Genomic DNA, 27,601 nt, shown 5'->3' with positions numbered 1-27,601 from the left:
TTGAAGAGTATAGGAGGACCTGTTTCTTTGTTAACCGCTCAACACAGAATAGCCACGTGCACACTTGATCAAATCGTTTGGCGAAAATATCCTTTCTATTTGTTCAGTTGTATTCATGTTATAAATAATGTCTTGGAATTCTGAGCAAATCTTGCCTGCTAAATTAACTAGTGTAGCCGACAGCCATATGGCTGTTTCTCTGTAGAGGTCACTACTCTAAAGGAGGCCTGTATTAATGTGTTGTGTTTTCCAGGAATAGACTTCAAGATCAAAACTGTTGAACTCCAGGGAAAGAAGATCAAACTACAGATATGGTGAGTGGAGGAGTTGTGTGATGTGTACAGGGTCCAATGTTATCTTTGTTTCTACTGTCCCGGACGTGGTGTCTCCTGGCCCGGACGCGGTGTCTCCTGGCCCGGACGCGGTGTCTCCTGGCCCGGACGCGGTGTCTCCTGGCCCGGACGCGGTGTCTCCTGGCCCGGACATGGTGTCGTTTTTAAAGACATTGGGTGATGCAGAACCTATTCAGCAGGTCCTGTTCATGGGTTGTACGTTAACGTCACTATTGGTTTGAACGTTTGTTTTAAGACTAATGCCCTCACTGAGCATTCTACTCAATGCAGCGTCAATAATCGCTGATGAAGATTTGGTTTAAAGTGCATTACTGTGGCTTGAAAACACGATGACATTTAAAAAAATAGGAAGATAAGGAGACCTTTTGTCATCTTTGTGATGTCGCCATATTGACTTTGGATGCAGTATAACTTAAGCTAAGATTGAGGGGACACCATCTCATATGACACCATCTCATATGACACCATCTCATATTAGCATTGAGGGGACACCATCTCATATTAGCATTGAGGGGACACATCTCATATTAGCATTGAGGGGACACCATCTCATATGACACCATCTCATATTAGCATTGAGGGGACACCATCTCATATTAGCATTGAGGGGACACATCTCATATTAGCATTGAGGGGACACCATCTCATATGACACCATCTCATATTAGCATTGAGGGGACACCATCTCATATTAGCATTGAGGGGACACATCTCATATTAGCATTGAGGGGACACCATCTCATATGACACCATCTCATATTAGCATTGAGGGGACACCATCTCATATTAGCATTGAGGGGACACCATCTCATATGACACCATCTCATATTAGCATTGAGGGGACACCATCTCATATGACACCATCTCATAGGACACCATCTCATATTAGCATTGAGGGGACACCATCTCATATGACACCATCTCATATGACACCATCTCATATTAGCATTGAGGGGACACCATCTCATATGACACCATCTCATATTAGCATTGAGGGGACACCATCTCATATGACACCATCTCATATTAGCATTGAGGGGACACCATCTCATATTAGCATTGAGGGGACACCATCTCATATTAGCATTGAGGGGACACCATCTCATATTAGCATTGAGGGGACACCATCTCATATTAGCATTGAGGGGACACCATCTCATATTAGCATTGAGGGGACACCATCTCATATTAGCATTGAGGGGACACCATCTCATATTAGCATTGAGGGGACACCATCTCATATTAGCATTGAGGGGACACCATCTCATAGGAGAGGTTTATATATGTGTTTAACAGGGGGACATCTGGTCAGGAGTAGTTTATATATATATATATAATGTGTTTAACAGGGACACAGCTGGTCAGGAGCGGTTCCACACCATCACCACGTCCTACTATCGAGGCGCCATGGGCATCATGCTGGTCTATGACATCACCAACGCCAAGAGCTTCGAGAACATCAGCAAGTGGCTCCGCAACATCGACGAGGTACACACACACACACACACACACACACACACACACACACACACACACACACACACGGACATTATACACACACATTATACACACCGGTGCTGTGTTTGAGACCACCTAAAGAGAGACTGGAGAAAATGGAAACGGAGTCAAGACCCAGACGGGGAGGGGGACAAGGGGTACGAGACCAGAAATGCCAGTCCAATTCAAGACCATGTTGTCATTTTGTCAAATCACCACCATAATAAGAGATCAAAATGTCCAGCATTTCTGTTCATATTCCAGAACAACATCTGGATTCTTTATAGACATACACGCTGAGGGGAAATAGAGCCATTCTACAAATTATTACTAACCCAAACACAGTAGGGAGCAATGGGCCTGCTAAGCCTTCAGAAAAGGGCTAGAGGAATGATTAAATACGGATTTTAGAAATTATATTATTGTCAATGATCATTTGATTTAATCTCTTGTGTTGAGGTTAGTCTGTATTATGATGGGGTTAGTCTGTAATAGGATGGGGTTAGTCTGTCATAGGATGGGGTTAGTCTGTCATAGGATGGGGTTAGTCTGTCATAGGATGGGGTTAGTCTGTCATGGGATGGGGTTAGTCTGTCATGGGATGGGGTTAGTCTGTCATGGGATGGGGTTAGTCTGTCATGGGATGGGGTTAGTCTGTCATAGGATGGGGTTAGTCTGTCATAGGATGGGGTTAGTCTGTCATAGGATGGGGTTAGTCTGTCATAGGATGGGGTTAGTCTGTCATAGGATGGGGTTAGTCTGTCATAGGATGGGGTTAGTCTGTCATAGGATGGGGTTAGTCTGTCATAGGATGGGGTTAGTCTGTCATAGGATGGGGTTAGTCTGTCATAGGATGGGGTTAGTCTGTCATAGGATGGGGTTAGTCTGTCATAGGATGGGGTTAGTCTGTCATAGGATGGGGTTAGTCTGTCATGGGATGGGGTTAGTCTGTCATGGGATGGGGTTAGTCTGTCATGGGATGGGGTTAGTCTGTCATGGATGGGTATGTCATGGGATGGGGTTAGTCTGTCATGGGATGGGGTTAGTCTGTCATGGGATGGGGTTAGTCTGTCATGGGATGGGGTTAGTCTGTCATGGGATGGGGTTAGTCTGTCATGGGATGGGGTTAGTCTGTCATGGGATGGGGTTAGTCTGTCATGGGATGGGGTTAGTCTGTCATGGGATGGGGTTAGTCTGTCATGGGATGGGGTTAGTCTGTCATGGGATGGGGTTAGTCTGTCATGGGATGGGGTTAGTCTGTCATGGGATGGGGTTAGTCTGTCATGGGATGGGGTTAGTCTGTCATGGGATGGGGTTAGTCTGTCATGGGATGGGGTTAGTCTGTCATGGGATGGGGTTAGTCTGTCATGGGATGGGGTTAGTCTGTCATGGGATGGGGTTAGTCTGTCATGGGATGGGGTTAGTCTGTCATGGGATGGGGTTAGTCTGTCATGGGATGGGGTTAGTCTGTCATGGGATGGGGTTAGTCTGTCATGGGATGGGGTTAGTCTGTCATGGGATGGGGTTAGTCTGTCATGGGATGGGGTTAGTCTGTCATGGGATGGGGTTAGTCTGTCATGGGATGGGGTTAGTCTGTCATGGGATGGGGTTAGTCTGTCATGGGATGGGGTTAGTCTGTCATGGGATGGGGTTAGTCTGTCATGGGATGGGGTTAGTCTGTCATGGGATGGGGTTAGTCTGTCATGGGATGGGGTTAGTCTGTCATGGGATGGGGTTAGTCTGTCATGGGATGGGGTTAGTCTGTCATGGGATGGGGTTAGTCTATCATGGGATGGGGTTAGTCTGTCATGGGATGGGGTTAGTCTGTAATGGGATGGGGTTAGTCTGTCATAGGATGGGGTTAGTCTCTAATGGGATGGGGTTAGTCTCTAATGGGATGGGGTTAGTCTCTAATGGGATGGGGTTAGTCTCTAATGGGATGGGGTTAGTCTGTCATGGGATGGGGTTAGTCTGTCATAGGATGGGGTTAGTCTGTCATAGGATGGGGTTAGTCTGTCATGGGATGGGGTTAGTCTGTCATGGGATGGGGTTAGTCTGTCATGGGATGGGGTTAGTCTGTCATGGGATGGGGTTAGTCTGTCATAGGATGGGGTTAGTCTGTCATGGGATGGGGTTAGTCTGTCATGGGATGGGGTTAGTCTGTCATGGGATGGGGTTAGTCTGTCATGGGATGGGGTTAGTCTGTCATGGGATGGGGTTAGTCTGTCATGGGATGGGGTTAGTCTGTCATGGGATGGGGTTAGTCTGTCATGGGATGGGGTTAGTCTGTCATGGGATGGGGTTAGTCTGTCATGGGATGGGGTTAGTCTGTCATAGGATGGGGTTAGTCTGTCATAGGATGGGGTTAGTCTGTCATGGGATGGGGTTAGTCTGTCATGGGATGGGGTTAGTCTGTCATGGGATGGGGTTAGTCTGTAATGGGATGGGGTTAGTCTAATAGGATGGGGTTAGTCTGTCATGGGATGGGGTTAGTCTGTCATGGGATGGGGTTAGTCTGTCATGGGATGGGGTTAGTCTGTCATAGGATGGGGTTAGTCTGTCATGGGATGTGGTTAGTCTGTCATGGGATGGGGTTAGTCTGTCATGGGATGGGGTTAGTCTGTCATAGGATGGGGTTAGTCTGTCATAGGATGGGGTTAGTCTGTCATAGGATGGGGTTAGTCTGTCAAAGGATGGGGTTAGTTAGTCTGTCAAAGGATGGGGTTAGTTAGTCTGTCATAGGATGGGGTTAGTTAGTCTGTCATAGGATGGGGTTAGTTAGTCTGTCATAGGATGGGGTTAGTTAGTCTGTCATAGGATGGGGTTAGTTAGTCTGTCATAGGATGGGGTTAGTTAGTCTGTCATAGGATGGGGTTAGTTAGTCTGTCATAGGATGGGGTTAGTTAGTCTGTCATAGGATGGGGTTAGTCTGTCATGGGATGGGGTTAGTCTGTCATGGGATGGGGTTAGTCTGTCATGGGATGGGGTTAGTCTGTCATGGGATGGGGTTAGTCTGTCATGGGATGGGGTTAGTCTGTCATGGGATGGGGTTAGTCTGTCATAGGATGGGGTTAGTCTGTCATAGGATGGGGTTAGTCTCTAATGGGATGGGGTTAGTCTCTAATGGGATGGGGTTAGTCTGTCATAGGATGGGGTTAGTCTGTCATAGGATGGGGTTAGTCTGTCATGGGATGGGGTTAGTCTGTCATGGGATGGGGTTAGTCTGTCATGGGATGGGGTTAGTCTGTCATGGGATGGGGTTAGTCTGTCATGGGATGGGGTTAGTCTGTCATAGGATGGGGTTAGTCTGTCATAGGATGGGGTTAGTCTGTCATGGGATGGGGTTAGTCTGTCATGGGATGGGGTTAGTCTGTCATGGGATGGGGTTAGTCTGTCATGGGATGGGGTTAGTCTGTCATAGGATGGGGTTAGTCTGTCATGGGATGGGGTTAGTCTGTCATGGGATGGGGTTAGTCTGTCATGGGATGGGGTTAGTCTGTAATGGGATGGGGTTAGTCTGTCATAGGATGGGGTTAGTCTGTCATAGGATGGGGTTAGTCTGTCATAGGATGGGGTTAGTCTGTCATAGGATGGGGTTAGTCTGTCATAGGATGGGGTTAGTCTGTCATAGGATGGGGTTAGTCTGTCATGGGATGGGGTTAGTCTGTCATGGGATGGGGTTAGTCTGTCATGGGATGGGGTTAGTCTGTCATGGGATGGGGTTAGTCTGTCATGGGATGGGGTTAGTCTGTCATGGGATGGGGTTAGTCTAATAGGATGGGGTTAGTCTGTCATAGGATGGGGTTAGTCTGTCATGGGATGGGGTTAGTCTGTCATGGGATGGGGTTAGTCTGTCATGGGATGGGGTTAGTCTGTCATGGGATGGGGTTAGTCTGTCATGGGATGGGGTTAGTCTGTCATGGGATGGGGTTAGTCTGTCATGGGATGGGGTTAGTCTGTCATGGGATGGGGTTAGTCTGTCATAGGATGGGGTTAGTCTGTCATAGGATGGGGTTAGTCTGTCATAGGATGGGGTTAGTCTGTCAAAGGATGGGGTTAGTCTGTCAAAGGATGGGGTTAGTTAGTCTGTCATAGGATGGGGTTAGTTAGTCTGTCATAGGATGGGGTTAGTTAGTCTGTCATAGGATGGGGTTAGTTAGTCTGTCATAGGATGGGGTTAGTTAGTCTGTCATAGGATGGGGTTAGTTAGTCTGTCATAGGATGGGGTTAGTTAGTCTGTCATAGGATGGGGTTAGTTAGTCTGTCATAGGATGGGGTTAGTCTGTCATAGGATGGGGTTAGTCTGTCATAGGATGGGGTTAGTCTGTCATAGGATGGGGTTAGTCTGTCATAGGATGGGGTTAGTCTGTCATAGGATGGGGTTAGTCTGTACTGGGATGGGGTTAGTCTGTACTGGGATGGGGTTAGTCTGTCATAGGATGGGGTTAGTCTGTCATAGGATGGGGTTAGTCTGTCATGGGATGGGGTTAGTCTGTCATGGGATGGGGTTAGTCTGTCATGGGATGGGGTTAGTCTGTCATGGGATGGGGTTAGTCTGTCATGGGATGGGGTTAGTCTGTCATGGGATGGGGTTAGTCTGTCATGGGATGGGGTTAGTCTGTCATGGGATGGGGTTAGTCTGTCATGGGATGGGGTTAGGCTGTCATGGGATGGGGTTAGGCTGTCATGGGATGGGGTTAGGCTGTCATGGGATGGGGTTAGGCTGTCATGGGATGGGGTTAGTCTGTCATGGGATGGGGTTAGTCTGTCATGGGATGGGGTTAGTCTGTCATGGGATGGGGTTAGTTAGGCTGTCATGGGATGGGGTTAGTTAGGCTGTCATAGGATGGGGTTAGTTAGGCTGTCATAGGATGGGGTTAGTTAGTCTGTAATAGGATGGGGTTAGTTAGTCTGTAATAGGATGGGGTTAGTTAGTCTGTAATAGGATGGGGTTGGTTAGTCTGTCATGGGATGGGGTTGGTTAGTCTGTCATGGGATGGGGTTGGTTAGTCTGTCATGGGATGGGGTTGGTTAGTCTGTCATGGGATGGGGTTGGTCTGTCATAGGATGGGGTTGGTTAGTCTGTCATGGGATGGGGTTGGTTAGTCTGTCATGGGATGGGGTTGGTTAGTCTGTCATGGGATGGGGTTGGTTAGTCTGTCATGGGATGGGGTTGGTTAGTCTGTAATGGGATGGGGTTGGTTAGTCTGTAATGGGATGGGGTTAGTCTGTAATGGGATGGGGTTAGTCTGTCATAGGATGGGGTTGGTTAGTCTGTCATAGGATGGGGTTGGTTAGTCTGTAATAGGATGGGGTTGGTTAGTCTGTAATAGGATGGGGTTGGGGTTAGTCTGTAATAGGATGGGGTTGGGGTTAGTCTGTAATGGGATGGGGTTAGTCTGTCATGGGATGGGGTTAGTCTGTCATGGGATGGGGTTAGTCTGTCATGGGATGGGGTTAGTCTGTCATGGGATGGGGTTAGTCTGTCATAGGATGGGATGGGGTTAGTCTGTAATGGGATGGGGTTAGTCTGTCATAGGATGGGGTTGGTTAGTCTGTAATAGGATGGGGTTGGGGTTAGTCTGTAATGGGATGGGGTTGGGGTTAGTCTGTAATGGGATGGGGTTAGTTAGTCTGTAATAGGATGGATTGGGGTTAGTTAGTCTGTAATAGGATGGATTGGGATTGGTTAGTCTGCAATAGGATGGGTTGGGATTGGTTAGTCTGCAATAGGATGGATTGGGATTGGTTAGTCTGCAATAGGATGGGTTGGGATTGGTTATTCTGTAATAGGTTGGGGTTAGTCTAATAGGATGGATTGGGATTGGTTAGTCTGCAATGGGATGGGTTGGGATTGGTTAGTCTGCAATAGGATGGGTTGGGATTGGTTAGTCTGCAATAGGATGGGTTGGGATTGGTTAGTCTGTAATGGGATGGGGTTAGTCTGTCATAGGATGGGGTTGGTTAGTCTGTCATAGGATGGGTTGGGATTGGTTAGTCTGCAATAGGATGGGTTGGGATTGGTTAGTCTGCAATAGGATGGGTTGGGATTGGTTAGTCTGCAATAGGATGGGTTGGGATTGGTTAGTCTGCAATAGGATGGGTTGGGATTGGTTAGTCTGCAATAGGATGGGTTGGGATTGGTTAGTCTGCAATAGGATGGGTTGGGATTGGTTAGTCTGTAATGGGATGGGGTTAGTCTGTCATAGGATGGGGTTGGTTAGTCTGTAATAGGATGGGTTGGGATTGGTTAGTCTGCAATAGGATGGGTTGGGATTGGTTAGTCTGCAATAGGATGGGTTGGGATTGGTTAGTCTGCAATAGGATGGGTTGGGATTGGTTAGTCTGCAATAGGATGGGTTGGGATTGGTTAGTCTGTAATGGGATGGGGTTAGTCTGTCATAGGATGGGGTTGGTTAGTCTGTAATAGGATGGGTTGGGATTGGTTAGTCTGTAATAGGATGGGTTGGGATTGGTTAGTCTGCAATAGGATGGGTTGGGATTGGTTAGTCTGCAATAGGATGGGTTGGGATTGGTTAGTCTGCAATAGGATGGGTTGGGGTTTGTTAGTCTGCAATAGGATGGGTTGGGGTTTGTTAGTCTGTAATGGGATGGGTTGGGATTGGTTAGTCTGCAATAGGATGGGTTGGGGTTTGTTAGTCTGTATTAGGATGGATTGGGATTGGTTAGTCTGCAATAGGATGGGTTGGGGTTGGTTAGTCTGCAATAGGATGGGTTGGGGTTGGTTAGTCTGTATTAGGATGGATTGGGGTTGGTTAGTCTGCAATAGGATGGGTTGGGGTTGGTTAGTCTGTATTAGGATGGATTGGGATTGGTTAGTCTGTATTAGGATGGATTGGGATTGGTTAGTCTGTAATAGGATGGGTTGGGGTTGGTTAGTCTGCAATAGGATGGGTTGGGGTTGGTTAGTCTGTATTAGGATGGATTGGGGTTGGTTAGTCTGTATTAGGATGGATTGGGGTTGGTTAGTCTGCAATAGGATGGGTTGGGGTTGGTTAGTCTGTATTAGGATGGATTGGGATTGGTTAGTCTGTATTAGGATGGATTGGGATTGGTTAGTCTGTAATAGGATGGGTTGGGGTTGGTTAGTCTGCAATAGGATGGGTTGGGGTTGGTTAGTCTGTATTAGGATGGATTGGGATTGGTTAGTCTGCAATAGGATGGGTTGGGGTTGGTTAGTCTGTAATAGGATGGGTTGGGGTTGGTTAGTCTGCAATAGGATGGGTTGGGATTGGTTAGTCTGCAATAGGATGGGTTGGGATTGGTTAGTCTGCAATAGGATGGGTTGGGATTGGTTAGTCTGCAATAGGATGGGTTGGGATTGGTTAGTCTGCAATAGGATGGGTTGGGATTGGTTAGTCTGCAATAGGATGGGTTGGGATTGGTTAGTCTGCAATAGGATGGGTTGGGGTTAGTCTAATAGGATGGGTTGGGGTTGGTTAGTCTGCAATAGGATGGGTTGGGGTTGGTCTGCAATAGGATGGATTGGGGTTGGTTAGTCTGCAATAGGATGGGTTGGGGTTGGTTAGTCTAATAGGATGGGTTGGGGTTAGTCTAATAGGATGGGTTGGGGTTGGTTAGTCTAATAGGATGGGTTGGGGTTGGTCTGCAATAGGATGGGTTGGGGTTGGTTAGTCTAATAGGATGGGTTGGGGTTAGTCTAATAGGATGGGTTGGGGTTGGTTAGTCTAATAGGATGGGTTGGGGTTGGTCTGCAATAGGATGGGTTGGGGTTGGTCTGCAATAGGATGGGTTGGGGTTGGTCTGCAATAGGATGGGTTGGGGTTGGTCTGCAATAGGATGGGTTGGGGTTGGTCTGCAATAGGATGGGTTGGGGTTGGTCTGCAATAGGATGGGTTGGGGTTAGTCTGCAATAGGATGGGGTTGGGGTTGGTTAGTCTAATAGGATGGGTTGGGATTGGTTAGTCTAATAGGATGGGTTGGGGTTGGTCTGCAATAGGATGGGGTTTGTTAGACCAGTCATCTGAATGGCGCCAGAGGTATATGGCTGTCGTTTTACTGTCTCCTACCCAACTGTGCTATTTAGTGTGTTTTCGCATTGTTTGTAACTTATTTTGTACAGAATGTTGCTGCCTCCATCTCTTATGACCGAAAAGAGCTTCTGGAAATCAGAACAGCAATTACTCACCTCAAACTGGACAAATATTTTTTTATTTTGAGTGTCACAGGAAGGATATAATGTTGTTCCCAGACAAGGCCCAAATCCTTGTCATTCACATGAAGAAAATTCAGGGGGCTGAGATCAGGGTGCCTTGTGAGAATTCGCCGGCGAGTGTGTAACCCGCCTCTACCATCCGTTCTATTGGCCAACGTGCAATCATGGAGAATAAACTGGATGAGCTCCGTTTGAGACTATCCTACCAACGGGACATTAAAAACTGTAATATGTTATGTTTCACCGAGTCGTGGCTGAACGACGACATGAATAATATAGAGTTGGCTGGGTTTTCCGTGCATCGACAGAACAGCTACGTCTGGTAAGACGAGGGGTGGGGGTGTGTGTCTATTTGTCAGTAACAGCTGGTGCGTGATATCTAATGTTAAGGTAGTCTCGAGGTATTGCTCACCTGAGGTAGAGTACCTTATGATAAGCTGCAGACCACACTATCTACCAAGAGTTTTCATCTATATTATTCATAGCCGTCTTTATACCACCACAAAACGATGCTGGTACTAAGACCGCACTCAACTAGCTGTATAAGGCCATAAACAAACAAGAAAACGCTCATCCAGAAGCGGCACTCCTAGTGGCCGGGGACTTTAATGCAGGCAAACTGTAATCCGGTTTACCTCATTTCTACCAGCATGTCACATGTGCAACCAGATTGAAAAAAACTGTAGACCACCTTTACTCTACACACAGAGACGCATACAAAGCTCGCCCATCATCGCATACCGCCCCAACAGATCCACTGATGACTCAATCGCACTCCACACTGCCCTTTCCCACCTGGACAAAAGGAACACCTATGTGAGAATGCTGTAAATTGACTACAGCTCAGCGTTCAACACCAAAGTGCCACAAAGATCATCACTAAGGACCCTGGGACTAAACAGGGCGCCAGGTATCCTAGTGGTTAGAGCGTTTTGCCAGTAACCGAAAAGTTGCTTGATCGAATCCCGAGCTCATTGTAAATAATGTTCTTAAAGGACTTGCCTAGTTAAATACAGGTTAAATAAATAAAAACACCTCCCTCTGCAACTGGATCCTGGACTCCCTGACAGGCCGCCCCCAGGTGGTAAGATAGGTAACAACACATCTGCCACGCTGATCCTCTACATGAGGGCCCCTCAGGGGTGCGTGCTCAGTCCCCTCCTGTACTCCCTGTTCACTCATGACTGTGTGGCCAAGCACGACTCCAACACTGAATTTTAGTTTGCTGAAATCACAATAGTGGTAGGCTTGATCACCGACATTGATGAGAGAGCCTATAGGGAGGTGGTCAGAGACCTGGTCGTGTGGTGCCTGGACAACAGCCTCTCCCTCAACGCGTTCAAGACAGAGAAGATTGTGGACTATAGGAAAAGGAGGGCCGAGCAGGCCCCCATTCTCATCGACGGGGCTGCAGTGGAGCAGGTTGAGAGCTTCAAGTTCCTTGGTGTCCACATCCCCAACAAGCTATCATGATCCAAACACACCGAGACAGTCGTGAAGAGGGCACGACAAAACCTATTCCCCCTCAGGAGACTGAAAAGATTTAGCATGGGTCCCTGGATCCTGAAAACGTTCTACAGCTGCACCATCGAGAGCATCTGACTGCATCTGGTTGCATCAATGCCTGGTACGGCAACTGCTCAGCATCTGACCGTAAGGTTCTACAGAGGGTAGTGAGTACTGCCCAGTACATCACTGGGCCCATGCTTACTGACATCCAGGTCCTATATACTAGGCGGTGTCAGAGGAAGGCCCCAAAAATTGTCTAAGACCAAAGTCATGGACTGTTCTCTCTACTACCGCACGGAAAGCGGTACCGGAGTGCCAAGTCTAGGTCCAAAAGGCTCCTTAACAGCTTCTACCCCCAAGCCATAAAACTGCTGAACAATTAATCAAATGGCCACCCAAACTATTTACATTGACCCCCCCCCCCCCTTGTTTATTTTATGTTTTGCTTTAGTTTATTTAGTAAATATTTTCTTACCTCTATTTTCTTAACTGCATTGTTGGTTCAGGGCTTGTAAGTAAGCATTTCACGGTAAGGTCTACAGCTGTTGGGTTAGTCTGTAATATGTGTTTCAGCATGCCAACGAGGACGTGGAGAGAATGCTGCTAGGCAACAAGTGTGACATGGAGGACAAGAGGGTGGTACCAAAAGCCAAGGGAGAGCAGGTGAGACGCACAACACGACAGGGTTTCCGTTATGACAATGGACATATAGACCGACATTTGAGAAACATACAGGACCCATATGCTTTGGGCCCATAACCTGATTAGGGCGTCCACCCACAGTGCTTTAGGTTATGGTAATTCATCTGAACAGAACATGCAAGTCGAGGATGTAATGATGTTTGTTAGAATACCTGTCCACATTTAATACCTGTCCCTACCTGTTAGATGTTGGAATACCTGTCCACATTTAATACCTGTCCCTCCCTACCTGTTAGATGTTGGAATACCTGTCCACATTTAACACCTGTCCCTACCTGTTAGATGTTGGAATACCTGTCCACATTTAATACCTGTCCCTACCTGTTAGATGTTGGAATACCTGTCCACATTTAATACCTGTCCCTACCTGTTAGATGTTGGAATACCTGTCCACATTTAACACCTGTCCCTACCTGTTAGATGTTGGAATACCTGTCCACATTTAATACCTGTCCCTACCTGTTAGATGTTGGAATACCTGTCCACATTTAATACCTGTCCCTACCTGTTAGATGTTGGAATACCTGTCCACATTTAATACCTGTCCCTACCTGTTAGATGTTGGAATACCTGTCCACATTTAATACCTGTCCCTACCTGTTAGATGTTGGAATACCTGTCCACATTTAATACCTGTCCCTACCTGTTAGATGTTGGAATACCTGTCCACATTTAATACCTGTCCCTACCTGTTAGATGTTGGAATACCTGTCCACATTTAATACCTGTCCCTACCTGTTAGATGTTGGAATACCTGTCCACATTTAATACCTGTCCCTACCTGTTAGATGTTGGAATACCTGTCCCTACCTGTTAGATGTTGGAATACCTGTCCACATTTAATACCTGTCCCTACCTGTTAGATGTTGGAATACCTGTCCACATCACAATAATGCACGTTTATAATAAAGCATTCCATGCATCATCACATTTGCAGACTAGACTACTATTCATAATGTGATGAGTAGAATGGATAGTCATCTTGTTGTCCACAAAATAGACCAATGAGAAGGGGAGACACTAATATAATATTATGTTGTCCGCATAATAGACCAATGAGAGACACTAGGATGTCCACATAATAGACCAATGAGAAGGAGAGACACCATGATGTTGTCCACATAATAGACCAATGAGAAGGAGAGACACCATGATGTTGTCCATATAATAGACCAATGAGGAGGAGAGACACCATGATGTTGTCCATATAATAGACCAATGAGGAGGAGAGACACCATGATGTTGTCCATATAATAGACCAATGAGGAGAGACACTAATCTAATATGATGTTGTCCATATAATAGACCAATGAGAAGGGGAGACACATCTAATATGATGTTGTCCATATAATAGACCAATGAGAAGGGGAGACACTATGATGTTGTCAATATAATAGACCAATGAGGAGACACTATGATGTTGTCAATATAATAGACCAATGAGGAGACACTATGATGTTGTCAATATAATAGACCAATGAGGAGACACTATGATGTTGTCAATATAATAGACCAATGAGGAGACACTATGATGTTGTCCATATAATAGACCAATGAGAAGGAGAGACACTATGATGTTGTCCATATAATAGACCAATGAGGAGAGACACTAATCTAATATGATGTTGTCCATATAATAGACCAATGAGGAGAGACACTAATCTAATATGATGTTGTCCATATAATAGACCAATGAGGAGAGACACTATGTTGTCCATATAATAGACCAATGAGAAGGAGAGACACCATGATGTTGTCCATATAATAGACCAATGAGAAGGACAGACACCATGATGTTGTCCATATAATAGACCAATGAGAAGGAGAGACACCATGATGTTGTCCATATAATAGACCAATGAGAAGGACAGACACCATGATGTTGTCCATATAATAGACCAATGAGAAGGAGAGACACCATGATGTTGTCCATATAATAGACCAATGAGAAGGACAGACACCATGATGTTGTCCATATAATAGACCAATGAGAAGGGGAGACACTAATCTAATATGATGTTGTCCACATAATAGACCAATGAGGATAGACACTAATCTAATATGATGTTGTCCATATAATAGACCAATGAGGATAGACACTAATCTAATATGATGTTGTCCATATAATAGACCAATGAGAAGGACAGACACCATGATGTTGTCCATATAATAGACCAATGAGAAGGACAGACACCATGATGTTGTCCATATAATAGACCAATGAGAAGGATATACACTAATCTAATATGATGTTGTCCATATAATAGACCAATGTAAAGGATAGAAACTAATCTAATATGATGTTGTCCATATAATAGACCAATGTAAAGGATAGACACTAATCTAATATGATGTTGTCCATATAATAGACCAATGTAAAGGATAGAAACTAATCTAATATGATGTTGTCCATATAATAGACCAATGTAAAGGATAGACACTAATCTAATATGATGTTGTCCATATAATAGACCAATGTAAAGGATAGAAACTAATCTAATATGATGTTGTCCATATAATAGACCAATGTAAAGGATAGACACTAATCTAATATGATGTTGTCCATATAATAGACCAATGTAAAGGATAGACACTAATCTAATATGATGTTGTCCATATAATAGACCAATGTAAAGGATAGAAACTAATCTAATATGATGTTGTCCATATAATAGACCAATGTAAAGGATAGAAACTAATCTAATATGATGTTGTCCATATAATAGACCAATGTAAAGGATAGACACTAATCTAATATGATGTTGTCCATATAATAGACCAATGAGGATAGACACTAATCTAATATGATGTCCATCTAAACGTTTAAGTGTCACTGACTCAACAGTGATGGAGTGAATATGACTGGTTTCAGGAAACTAGGTGGATGTCGTGCGTCACTATTTCACAGAGACATTTGAACGTTAACTTAAATAGTTTTTTTGTGTTTTTATCTAGAAATGGCTTCTGGAACATGTCAACTTTTGTGTGTTTTAATAACAAACTTGTATGCCATCTGTAAATACGAACACAATTGTTAAACTACAAGCCTAGTTGGTTTAGCCACCGAAAAAGTCAGCTACCTTCCTGCTAGCCATGATTGGCTGAGATAATGAGTTGGCTGGACATGCCTAGAGATGAGTTCGGATTGGTCTGCCATATAGAACGCTTCTGTCTATAATATGAGCTGGTCAGTATGTCCAGGTAATCCTGTCTATAATATGAGCTGGTCAGTGTGTCCAGGTAATCTTGTCTATAATATGAGCTGGTCAGTGTCTCCAGGTAATCCTGTCTATAATATGAGCTGCTCAGTGTGTCCAGGTAATCCTGTCTATAATATGAGCTGGTCAGTGTGTCCAGGTAATCCTGTCTGTAATATGAGCTGGTCAGTATGTCCAGGTAATCCTGTCTATAATATGAGCTGGTCAGTGTGTCCAGGTAATCCTGTCTATAATATGAGCTGCTCAGTGTGTCCAGGTAATCCTGTCTATAATATGAGCTGGTCAGTGTGTCCAGGTAATCCTGTCTATAATATGAGCTGGTCAGTGTGTCCAGGTAATCCTGTCTATAATATGAGCTGGTCAGTGTGTCCAGGTAATCCTGTCTATAATATGAGCTGGTCAGTATGTCCAGGTAATCCTGTCTATAATATGAGCTGGTCAGTGTGTCCAGGTAATCCTGTCTATAATATGAGCTGGTCAGTGTGTCCAGGTAATCCTGTCTGTAATATGAGCTGGTCAGTGTGTCCAGGTAATCCTGTCTATAATATGAGCTGGTCAGTGTGTCCAGGTAATCCTGTCTATAATATGAGCTGGTCAGTGTGTCCAGGTAATCCTGTCTATAATATGAGCTGGTCAGTGTGTCCAGGTAATCCTGTCTATAATATGAGCTGGTCAGTATGTCCAGGTAATCCTGTCTATAATATGAGCTGGTCAGTGTGTCCAGGTTATCCTGTCCATAATATGAGCTGGTCAGTGTGTCCAGGTAATCCTGTCCATAATATGAGCTGGTCAGTGTGTCTAGGTAATCCTGTCTATAATATGAGCTGGTCAGTGTGTCCAGGTAATCCTGTCTGTAATATGAGCTGGTCAGTGTGTCCAGGTAATCCTGTCTATAACATGAGCTGGTCAGTATGTGTAGGTAATCCTGTCTATAATATGAGCTGGTCAGTGTGTCCAGGTAATCCTGTCTATAATATGAGCTGGTCAGTGTGTCTAGGTAATCCTGTCTATAATATGAGCTGGTCAGTGTGTCCAGGTAATCCTGTCTATAATATGAGCTGCTCAGTGTGTCTAGGTAATCCTGTCCATAACATGAGCTGGTCAGTGTGTCCAGGTAATCCTCTCTATAATATGAGCTGGTCAGTGTGTCCAGGTAATCCTGTCCATAATATGAGCTGGTCAGTGTGTCCAGGTAATCCTGTCTATAATATGAGCTGGTCAGTGTGTCTAGGTAATCCTCTCTATAATATGAGCTGGTCAGTGTGTCCAGGTAATCCTGTCTATAATATGAGCTGGTCAGTATGTCCAGGTAATCCTCTCTATAATATGAGCTGGTCAGTGTGTCCAGGTAATCCTGTCTATAATATGAGCTGGTCAGTGTGTCTAGGTAATCCTCTCTATAATATGAGCTGGTCAGTGTGTCCAGGTAATCCTGTCTATAATATGAGCTGGTCAGTGTGTCCAGGTAATCCTGTCCATAATATGAGCTGGTCAGTATGTCCAGGTAATCCTGTCTATAATATGAGCTGGTCAGTGTGTCCAGGTAATCCTGTCTATAATATGAGCTGCTCAGTGTGTCTAGGTAATCCTGTCCATAACATGAGCTGGTCAGTGTGTCCAGGTAATCCTGTCTATAATATGAGATGCTCAGTGTGTCCAGGTAATCCTGTCTATAATATGAGCTGGTCAGTGTGTCCAGGTAATCCTGTCTGTAATATGAGCTGGTCAGTGTGTCCAGGTAATCCTGTCTATAATATGAGCTGGTCAGTGTGTCCAGGTAATCCTGTCTATAATATGAGCTGGTCAGTGTGTCCAGGTAATCCTGTCCACAATATGAGCTGGTCAGTGTGTCCAGGTAATCCTGTCTATAATATGAGCTGGTCAGTGTGTCCAGGTAATCCTGTCTATAATATGAGCTGGTCAGTGTGTCCAGGTAATCCTGTCTATAATATGAGCTGGTCAGTGTGTCCAGGTAATCCTGTCTATAATATGAGCTGGTCAGTGTGTCCAGGTAATCCTGTCCATAATATGAGTTGGTCAGTGTGTCCAGGTAATCCTGTCTATAATATGAGCTGGTCAGTGTGTCCAGGTAATCCTGTCTATAATATGAGCTGGTCAGTGTGTCCAGGTAATCCTGTCTATAATATGAGCTGGTCAGTGTGTCCAGGTAATCCTGTCTATAATATGAGCTGGTCAGTGTGTCCAGGTAATCCTGTCTATAATATGAGCTGGTCAGTGTGTCTAGGTAATCCTGTCTATAATATGAGCTGGTCAGTGTGTCCAAGTAATCCTGTCTATAATATGAGCTGCTCAGTGTGTCTAGGTAATCCTGTCCATAACATGAGCTGGTCAGTGTGTCCAGGTAATCCTCTCTATAATATGAGCTGGTCAGTGTGTCCAGGTAATCCTCTCTATAATATGAGCTGGTCAGTGTGTCCAGGTAATCCTGTCTATAATATGAGCTGGTCAGTGTGTCTAGGTAATCCTGTCTATAATATGAGCTGGTCAGTGTGTCCAGGTAATCCTGTCTATAATATGAGCTGCTCAGTGTGTCTAGGTAATCCTGTCCATAATATGAGCTGGTCAGTATGTCCAGGTAATCCTGTCTATAATATGAGCTGGTCAGTATGTCTAGGTAATCCTCTCTATAATATGAGCTGGTCAGTATGTCTAGGTAATCCTCTCTATAATATGAGCTGGTCAGTATGTCTAGGTAATCCTGTCTGTAATATGAGCTGGTCAGTGTGTCCAGGTAATCCTGTCCGTAACATGAGCTGGTCAGTGTGTCCAGGTAATCCTCTCTATAATATGAGCTGGTCAGTGTGTCCAGGTAATCCTCTCTATAATATGAGCTGGTCAGTGTGTCCAGGTAATCCTGTCTATAATATGAGCTGGTCAGTGTGTCTAGGTAATCCTGTCTATAATATGAGCTGGTCAGTGTGTCCAGGTAATCCTGTCTATAATATGAGCTGGTCAGTGTGTCCAGGTAATCCTGTCTATAATATGAGCTGGTCAGTGTGTCCAGGTAATCCTGTCTGTAATATGAGCTGGTCAGTGTGTCCAGGTAATCCTGTCTATAATATGAGCTGGTCAGTGTGTCCAGGTAATCCTGTCTATAATATGAGCTGGTCAGTGTGTCCAGGTAATCCTGTCCATAATATGAGCTGGTCAGTGTGTCCAGGTAATCCTCTCTATAATATGAGCTGGTCAGTGTGTCTAGGTAATCCTGTCTATAATATGAGCTGGTCAGTATGTCCAGGTAATCCTGTCTATAATATGAGCTGGTCAGTATGTCCAGGTAATCCTGTCTATAACATGAGCTGGTCAGTATGTCCAGGTAATCCTGTCTATAATATGAGCTGGTCAGTGTGTCTAGGTAATCCTGTCTATAATATGAGCTGGTCAGTGTGTCCAGGTAATCCTGTCTATAATATGAGCTGCTCAGTGTGTCTAGGTAATCCTGTCCATAATATGAGCTGGTCAGTATGTCCAGGTAATCCTGTCTATAATATGAGCTGGTCAGTATGTCTAGGTAATCCTCTCTATAATATGAGCTGGTCAGTATGTCTAGGTAATCCTCTCTATAATATGAGCTGGTCAGTATGTCTAGGTAATCCTGTCTGTAATATGAGCTGGTCAGTGTGTCCAGGTAATCCTGTCCGTAACATGAGCTGGTCAGTGTGTCCAGGTAATCCTCTCTATAATATGAGCTGGTCAGTGTGTCCAGGTAATCCTCTCTATAATATGAGCTGGTCAGTGTGTCCAGGTAATCCTGTCTATAATATGAGCTGGTCAGTGTGTCTAGGTAATCCTGTCTATAATATGAGCTGGTCAGTGTGTCCAGGTAATCCTGTCTATAATATGAGCTGGTCAGTGTGTCCAGGTAATCCTGTCTATAATATGAGCTGGTCAGTGTGTCCAGGTAATCCTGTCTGTAATATGAGCTGGTCAGTGTGTCCAGGTAATCCTGTCTATAATATGAGCTGGTCAGTGTGTCCAGGTAATCCTGTCTATAATATGAGCTGGTCAGTGTGTCCAGGTAATCCTGTCCATAATATGAGCTGGTCAGTGTGTCCAGGTAATCCTCTCTATAATATGAGCTGGTCAGTGTGTCTAGGTAATCCTCTCTATAATATGAGCTGGTCAGTATGTCCAGGTAATCCTGTCTATAATATGAGCTGGTCAGTATGTCCAGGTAATCCTGTCTATAACATGAGCTGGTCAGTATGTCCAGGTAATCCTGTCTATAACATGAGCTGGTCAGTATGTCCAGGTAATCCTGTCTATAATATGAGCTGGTCAGTGTGTCCAGGTAATCCTGTCTATAATATGAGCTGGTCAGTGTGTCTAGGTAATCCTGTCTATAACATGAGCTGGTCAGTATGTCCAGGTAATCCTGTCTATAATATGAGCTGGTCAGTATGTCCAGGTAATCCTGTCTATAACATGAGCTGGTCAGTATGTCCAGGTAATCCTGTCTATAACATGAGCTGGTCAGTATGTCCAGGTAATCCTGTCTATAATATGAGCTGGTCAGTGTGTCCAGGTAATCCTGTCTATAATATGAGCTGGTCAGTGTGTCTAGGTAATCCTGTCTATAACATGAGCTGGTCAGTATGTCCAGGTAATCCTGTCTATAATATGAGCTGGTCAGTATGTCCAGGTAATCCTGTCTATAATATGAGCTGGTCAGTATGTCCAGGTAATCCTGTCTATAACATGAGCTGGTCAGTATGTCCAGGTAATCCTGTCTATAATATGAGCTGGTCAGTGTGTCCAGGTAATCCTGTCTATAATATGAGCTGCTCAGTATGTCCAGGTAATCCTGTCTATAATATGAGCTGGTCAGTATGTCCAGGTAATCCTCTCTATAATATGAGCTGGTCAGTGTCTAGGTAATCCTGTCTATAACATCACGTAGTAGAACTGCATCAGTGTTGCTCTCCACTTCCTGGAGGACCGAGTTTTGAAATCAGTGGGATTAGAATATGATGGCTAAGGAGAAGGTTCTGGCGTGGAGTCAAAGAGACAGCACAGGCTGTTGTAATCCGGGGTGTTCTATACATCTTCAATCTCAGGCAACCATGACATCCAGAGAGGGAGAAGCATCCATTCATACGGGTAAGAGAGTCTAGCTAGCTACATTTTCAGATATTACACATTTCAATATTTTATCAAAGTAGTTTTCATTTCAAGTTAGTGTACTGTTAGCTAGCTATTTAATGTTAGCTGGCTGGCTAGCTAGCTAATGTTACATGTATGATGTAATATTATTTTTTATCTCAGAGCCATTTACATTGCTAGTTATAACCTAATATCTCATGTTCGCTAGCTAACATTGAACCTGTTTGGTTAGCTACCTGCAGATTCATGCAGGGTAGTAACATTATGAGTTGGGATTGTGGTTCATTGTTTAGCTAGCTACATGTCTATTCAAAAGACTCCAATATGCTAGTAACTATTTCAATAGAATGTTTGTCACTCTGACAACTGCCGATAGACGTAGCTGGTAAATTCAGAATAACTGACGAATTTACGAACGCTCAAAACCCTTTGAATATGGCCGGTGTCAGTAAACGTTGGCAAAAAAGCGTAACTAAATTGTTGCCAGCAGCACAGTTACAATCACCATCGCTCTGGATAACATGAAAACAGGCTAACCAGCTCTACTAGGGGGAGTAACATGGTCAGAGTGAGCTGTTCTCGCATTTGTGTCTGGAAGTAGCTAGTAAGCTAGCCAACGTTACCCAGTTAGCTTTGCGTGCTTGACTGCTGTTACGTCATAACGCTCGGATCAACCCTACTTTTCATCCAAAGCGTCTGAACGCTCCCAGAGTGAAACACTCTGAATTTACGAAAGGCCGGCCTATCTGACAACGCTCTGCGTATACGAAAGGCCTATCTGACAACGCTCTGCGTATACGAAAGCCCAGAGCACACTCTGGCACTCCAGATTAAATTAAACACCCGTGGTATAAACCAGCCTTTAGTGAATCGTGTGAATCCTTAAAGAGATGGGTGGGGCTAAAGCTTAAGAGTGTGTGAGCGAGACTGAATCGGTGTAGACAAAGAAGAGCTCTCCAGTAAGTCCCAAAACATTCAAGGGCCATTTTCTCAAAAGTGAGGTTACGACTTTATCAACTTTCAAAGCAGAATGACTTTCCCGTTGTTCCTCAACTATATAGTATGACATAACATTTTCTAGCTCTTAGTCTCTACTTTCATCCAATGTAAAAATAAATAAACACCATTTCACATTTTGCTACATAAAACTGAATCGAGCCGGTCGGCCACATGCACAGTGCGCCCTCACCGGGGATATGGCCGATGCTCTCCACTGGTGCCAATATTTATTTCACCTTTATTTAACCAGGTAGGCCAGTTGAGAAAGTTCTCCGCTGGTGCCAATAAGATGGGCAATAGGCCTACTGTTGTTAGCTCGACTAAATAACAGGTTAGAGTATTTTCATTGTCTCCTTTACAGCAATAACCATTTTCTTTCCAAACTATGTTTCCTGTAATTTTTAAATATTGTGACATGCCTGACTGGGCCTCTACTTTTCACTGACACTTTCAACTCAACAATCATTTGGTATTTGCAGAGCGCTGCCTTCCACTTCAAGAATTTAATTTTTGTGTAGATAGGAGTAGGCTTATTAGTCAATATCTTTTTGGCAATTTAATTACATTTACTAAGGGAAAGCTTCCCCTAGGCTTGTAGGTGGCACATCCATAAGGCTATGTCAATCTACTGTCCCCATAGTAGGGAAGTTGTTCTATTGGTTGGCTCGTCTATTCCAAACACACTGGGACAGTAGATCCCAAATTCATACAACCAATAGGCCTAGGCTACGTAAAATAACTTAACAAAGCAATGAGTCTGATGCAACAGATCAGAACTTTTAGCTTAAAATGTTGATCAAGTATTATTTCTTCACATTATTAGTGCAGCAATGTACAGTAGGCTATACACGATTGTGCATCTGGCTTCCAGACAATGAAACAAAGTTGAAAACCAATAGAACGTGAGAGTAAATTGACTACTGGTTTCAATGACATATGGAAGTCTGTATAAAACCATAGACTATTGGTTTCAATGACATATGGAAGTCTATATAAAACATTAGGCTATTGGTTTCAATGACATATGGAAGTCTGTATAAAACAATAGGCTATTGGTTTCAATGACATATGGAAGTCTTTATAAAACATTAGGCTATTGGTTTCAATGACATATGGAAGTCTGTATAAAACATTAGACTATTGGTTTCAATGACATATGGAAGTCTATATAAAACATTAGGCTATTGGTTTCAATGACATATGGAAGTCTGTATAAAACAATAGGCTATTGGTTTCAATGACATATGGAAGTCTTTATAAAACATTAGGCTATTGGTTTCAATGACATATGGAAGTCTGTATAAAACATTAGACTATTGGTTTCAATGACATATGGAAGTCTATATAAAACATTAGGCTATTGGTTTCAATGACATATGGAAGTCTGTATAAAACAATAGGCTATTGGTTTCAATGACATATGGAAGTCTTTATAAAACATTAGGCTATTGGTTTCAATGACATATGGAAGTCTGTATAAAACATTAGACTATTGGTTTCAATGACATATGGAAGTCTGTATAACACATTAGGCTATTGGTTTCAATGACATATGGAAGTCTTTATAAAACCATAGACTATTGGTTTCAATGACATATGGAAGTCTGTATAAAACAGACTATTGGTTTTAATGACATATGGAAGTCTGTATAAAACATTAGACTATTGGTTTCAATGACATATGGAAGTCTGTATAAAACATTAGACTATTGGTTTCAATGACATATGGAAGTCTGTATAAAACATTAGACTATTGGTTTCAATGACATATGGAAGTCTGTATAAAACATTAGACTATTGGTTTCAATGACATATGGAAGTCTGTATAAAACAATAGACTATTGGTTTCAATGACATATGGAAGTCTTTATAAAACATTAGACTATTGGTTTCAATGACATATGGAAGTCTTTATAAAACATTAGACTATTGGTTTCAATGACATATGGAAGTCTATATAGAACAATAGGCGCCGGATATGGTGTGATTTTGCGTAGGCTACTTTGAAGGTAAAACTTGCCTCAAATGTAGTAAAACGCTCAGGTTCCTCACAATTTAAGCCATATGTTTAATTAACTACATGTTTTCAAAATGTGTCTCCAGCGCGTTGCAAAGTGGTGTGACGCGCTGATGGACCCTGCCTTCCGTTTTCAAGCTTCAATGACCAGTTGAGAATTACAAATGGCAGGTGTTTTTAATCAATAGCCCCAGAAATATGTTTGTGTTCCTCTAAAATGCTCTGTCTCTAAAGATGATCAATAACATGGGGAATATACACTGCTCAAAAAAATAAAGGGAACACTTAAACAACACAATGTAACTCCAAGTCAATCACACTTCTGTGAAATCAAACTGTCCACTTAGGAAGCAACACTGATTGACAATAAATTTCACATGCTGTTGTGCAAATGGAATAGACAAAAGGTGGAAATTATAGGCAATTAGCAAGACACCCCCAAAAAAGGAGTGATTCTGCAGGTGGTGACCACAGACCACTTCTCAGTTCCTATGCTTCCTGGCTGATGTTTTGGTCACTTTTGAATGCTGGCGGTGCTTTCACTCTAGTGGTAGCATGAGACGGAGTCTACAACCCACACAAGTGGCTCAGGTAGTGCAGTTCATCCAGGATGGCACATCAATGCGAGCTGTGGCAAGAAGGTTTGCTGTGTCTGTCAGCATTCAGAAACTATTCAGATCCCATGACTTTTTCCACATTAAATTACAGCCTTATTCTAAAATTGATTGAATTATTTTTTTCCCATCTACACACAATACCGCATAATGACAAAGCAAAATAAGGTTTTTAGAAATGTTTGCAAATGTGTTACAAATAAAAGCATTCCTAATTTACATAAGTATTCAGACCCTTTGCTATGAGACTCGAAATTGAGCTCAGGTGCATCCTGTTTCCATTGATCATACTTGATGTTTCTACAACTTGATTGGAGTCCACCTGTGGTAAATTCAATTTATTGGACATGATTTGTAAAGACACACACATGTCTATATAAGGTCCCACAGTTGACAGTGCATGTCAGAGAGAAAACCAAGCCTTGAGGTGGAGATAATCGTCCGAAGGGCTCTGAGACAGGCACAGATCTGAGGAAGAGTACCAAAATATTTCTGCAGCGTTGAAGGTCCCAATCATTCTTAAATGGAAGAAGTTTGGAACCACTAAGACTGGCCGGGCGGCCAATCTGAGCAATCTGGGGAGAAGGGCCTTGGTCAGGGAGAGTTCCTCTGTGGAGATGGTTGTCCTTCTGGTAGGTTCTCCCATCTCAGCAGCACTCCACTAATCAGTCCTTCATGGTAGAGTGGCCAGACTGTAGGCACTCCTCAGTATAAGGCACATGACAGCCTGCTTGGAGTTTGCCAAAAGGGACCTAAAGGACTCTCAGAAACAAGTTTCTCTGGGCTGATGAAACCAAGATTCAACTCTTTGGTTTGAATGCCAAGCGTCATCTCTGGAGGAAACCTCTCACAATCCGGGGGAAGCATGGTGGTGGCAGCAGCATGCTGTGGGGATGTTTTTCAGCGGCAGGGACTGAGAGACTAGTCAGGATGGAGAGAAAGATGAACGCAGCAAAGTAGAGATCCTTGATGAAAACCTGCTCCAAACCTCAGACTGGGGTGAAGGTTCACCTTCCAACAGGACAACGACCCTAAGTACACAACCAAGACAGCACAGGAGTGGCTTCGGGACAAGTCTCTGAATGTCCTTAAGTGGCCCAGCCAGAGCCCGGACTTGAACCCGATCGCCATCTCCGGAGAGACCTGAAAATAGCTGTGCAGCGACGCTACCCATCCAACCTGACAGAGCTTGAGAGGATCTGCAGAGAAGAATGGGAGAATCTCCCCAAATACAGGTGTGCCAAGCTTGTAGCGTCATACCCAAGAAGACTTGATGCTGTAATCGCTGGTGCTTCAACAAAGTAAAGGGTCTGAATACTTATGTAAATGTAATATTTCAGTTTATTTTTAATAAATTAGCTAACATTTCTAAAAACCGGATTTTGCTTTATAATGGGATATTGTGTGTAGATTGAGGAATAAAGACAATAATCACTTTTAGAATAACGCTGTAACGTAACAAAATGTGTAAAAAGTGAAGGGATCTGAGTACTTTCCCAATGCACTGTATACTGTACATTCAAAAGGACACACCTACTCATTCAAGGGTTTTTCTTTATTTTTTCTACATTGTAGAATAATAGTGAAGACACAAACTATGGAATAATGTAGTAACCAAAAAAAGTGTTAACCAAACCAAAATAGATTCTTCAAAGTAGCCACCCTTAGCCTTGATGACAGCTTTGCACACTCTTGGTATTCTCTCAACCAGCTTCACCTTGAATGCTTTTCCAACCCTCTTGAAGGAGTTCCCACATATGCTGAGCACTTGTTGGCTGCTTTTCCTTCACTCTGCGGTCCAAGTCATCCCAAACCATCTCAATTGGGTTGAGGTCGGATGATTGTGGAGGCCAGGTCATCTGATGCAGCACTCCATCACTATCCTTCTTGGTCAAATTGCCCTTACACAGCCTGGAGGTGTGTTGGGTCATGTCCTGTTGAAAAACAAATGATAGTCCCACTAAGCGCAAACCAGATGGGATGGCGTGTCGCCTCAGAATGCTGTGGTAGCCATGCTGGTTATGTGTGCCTTGAATTCTAAATAAATTGACAGTGTCACCAGCAAACCACCATCACACCACCACCTCCATGCTTCACGGTGGGAACCACACATGCAGAGATCATCTGTTCACCTAATCTGCGTCTCACAAAGACACGGCGGTTGGAACCAAAAATCTCACATTTGGACTCATCAGACCAAAAGACAGATTTCCACCAATCTAATGTCCACTGCTCGTGTTTCTTGGCCCAAGCAAGTCTCATTGGTATCATTTTGTAGTGGTTTCTTTGCAGCAATTCGACCATGAAAGCCTGATTCACACAGTCTCTTCTGAACAGTTGATGTTGAGATTTGTCTGTTACTTGTGCCTCCCGGGTGGCGTCGTCCGGGTTAGGGAGGGTTTGGCCGGTAGGGATATCCTTGTCTCAGTATGTAAAATGTATGCACTCTACTGTAAGTCGCTCTGGATAAGAGCGTCTGCTAAATGACTAAAATTTAAAAAAAAAAAAATGTACTTGAAGTCTGTGAAGCATTTATTTGGGCTACGATTTCTGAGGCTGGTAACTCTAATGAACTTATCCTCTGCAACAGAGATAACTCTGGGTCTTCCTTCCCTGTGACGATCTTCACGAGAGCCAGTTTTTAAGCGTAGCGCTTGGGTTTTGCAACTGCATTCGAAGAAACTTTCAAAGTTCTTGAAATTTTCCAGGTTGACTTACCGTCATGTCTTGAAGTAATGATGGACTGTCATTTCTCTTTGCTTAATTGAGCTGTTCTTGGTCTGAGACCAACTCCATATCTTTTGTATACCCCCCCTACCTTGTCACAACACAACTGAAAAACATATTAAGAAGGAAATAAATTCCACAAAATAACTTTTAACAAGTCACACCAGTTAATTGAAATGCATTCCAGGTGACTACCTCATGAAGCTGGTTGAGAGCGTGCCAAGAGTATACAAAGATGTCAAGGCAAAGGGTGGCTACTTTCAAAATTTCTAATATATATTTAGGTTTGTTTAACACGTTTGTTTACTACATGATTCCATGTGTGTTATTTCATAGTTTTGATGTCGTCACTATTATTCTACAATGTAAAACCCTGGAATGAGTAAGTGTGTCAACTTTTGACTGGTACTGTGTATACACATGCATACATACACGCTGTGGCGTGAATTACTCTAGCTTGAGCTTGTGCAATACAAGAACACACACACAGTTAAAGGTTGTAAGGAAACCTGATTCCTGTCTCACAGGAGACCTGCCTTATTTTGGGACCAACCCTCTAATATTTTCCTTTCATCTCTCGCCCCTCTCTCTCGCCCCTTCTCTCTCGCCCCCTCTCTCTCGCCCCCTCTCTCTCGCCCCCTCTC

At 43.7% G+C, this 27,601-nt stretch overlaps 1 protein-coding gene across 1 annotated transcript in view; it reads left to right on the top strand.

The window, feature by feature from the left end:
* LOC120042406 (ras-related protein Rab-10) overlaps positions 1 to 27,601 on the top strand; it is a 51,667-nt gene that overhangs the window by 21,388 nt on the left and 2,678 nt on the right. The window contains exons 2-4 of the mRNA XM_038987240.1: positions 254 to 314; positions 1,703 to 1,841; positions 12,130 to 12,219. Coding sequence (XP_038843168.1) covers positions 254 to 314; positions 1,703 to 1,841; positions 12,130 to 12,219 — 290 coding nt within the window. The remainder of the gene's footprint in view (positions 1 to 253; positions 315 to 1,702; positions 1,842 to 12,129; positions 12,220 to 27,601) is intronic.

The sequence above is a fragment of the Salvelinus namaycush genome, unplaced genomic scaffold (assembly GCF_016432855.1).
Source record: "Salvelinus namaycush isolate Seneca unplaced genomic scaffold, SaNama_1.0 Scaffold676, whole genome shotgun sequence".
NCBI lineage: Eukaryota > Metazoa > Chordata > Actinopteri > Salmoniformes > Salmonidae > Salvelinus > Salvelinus namaycush.
The sequence above is the reverse complement of the archived record's forward strand: the minus strand, read 5'-3'. Positions and strand labels throughout refer to the sequence as shown.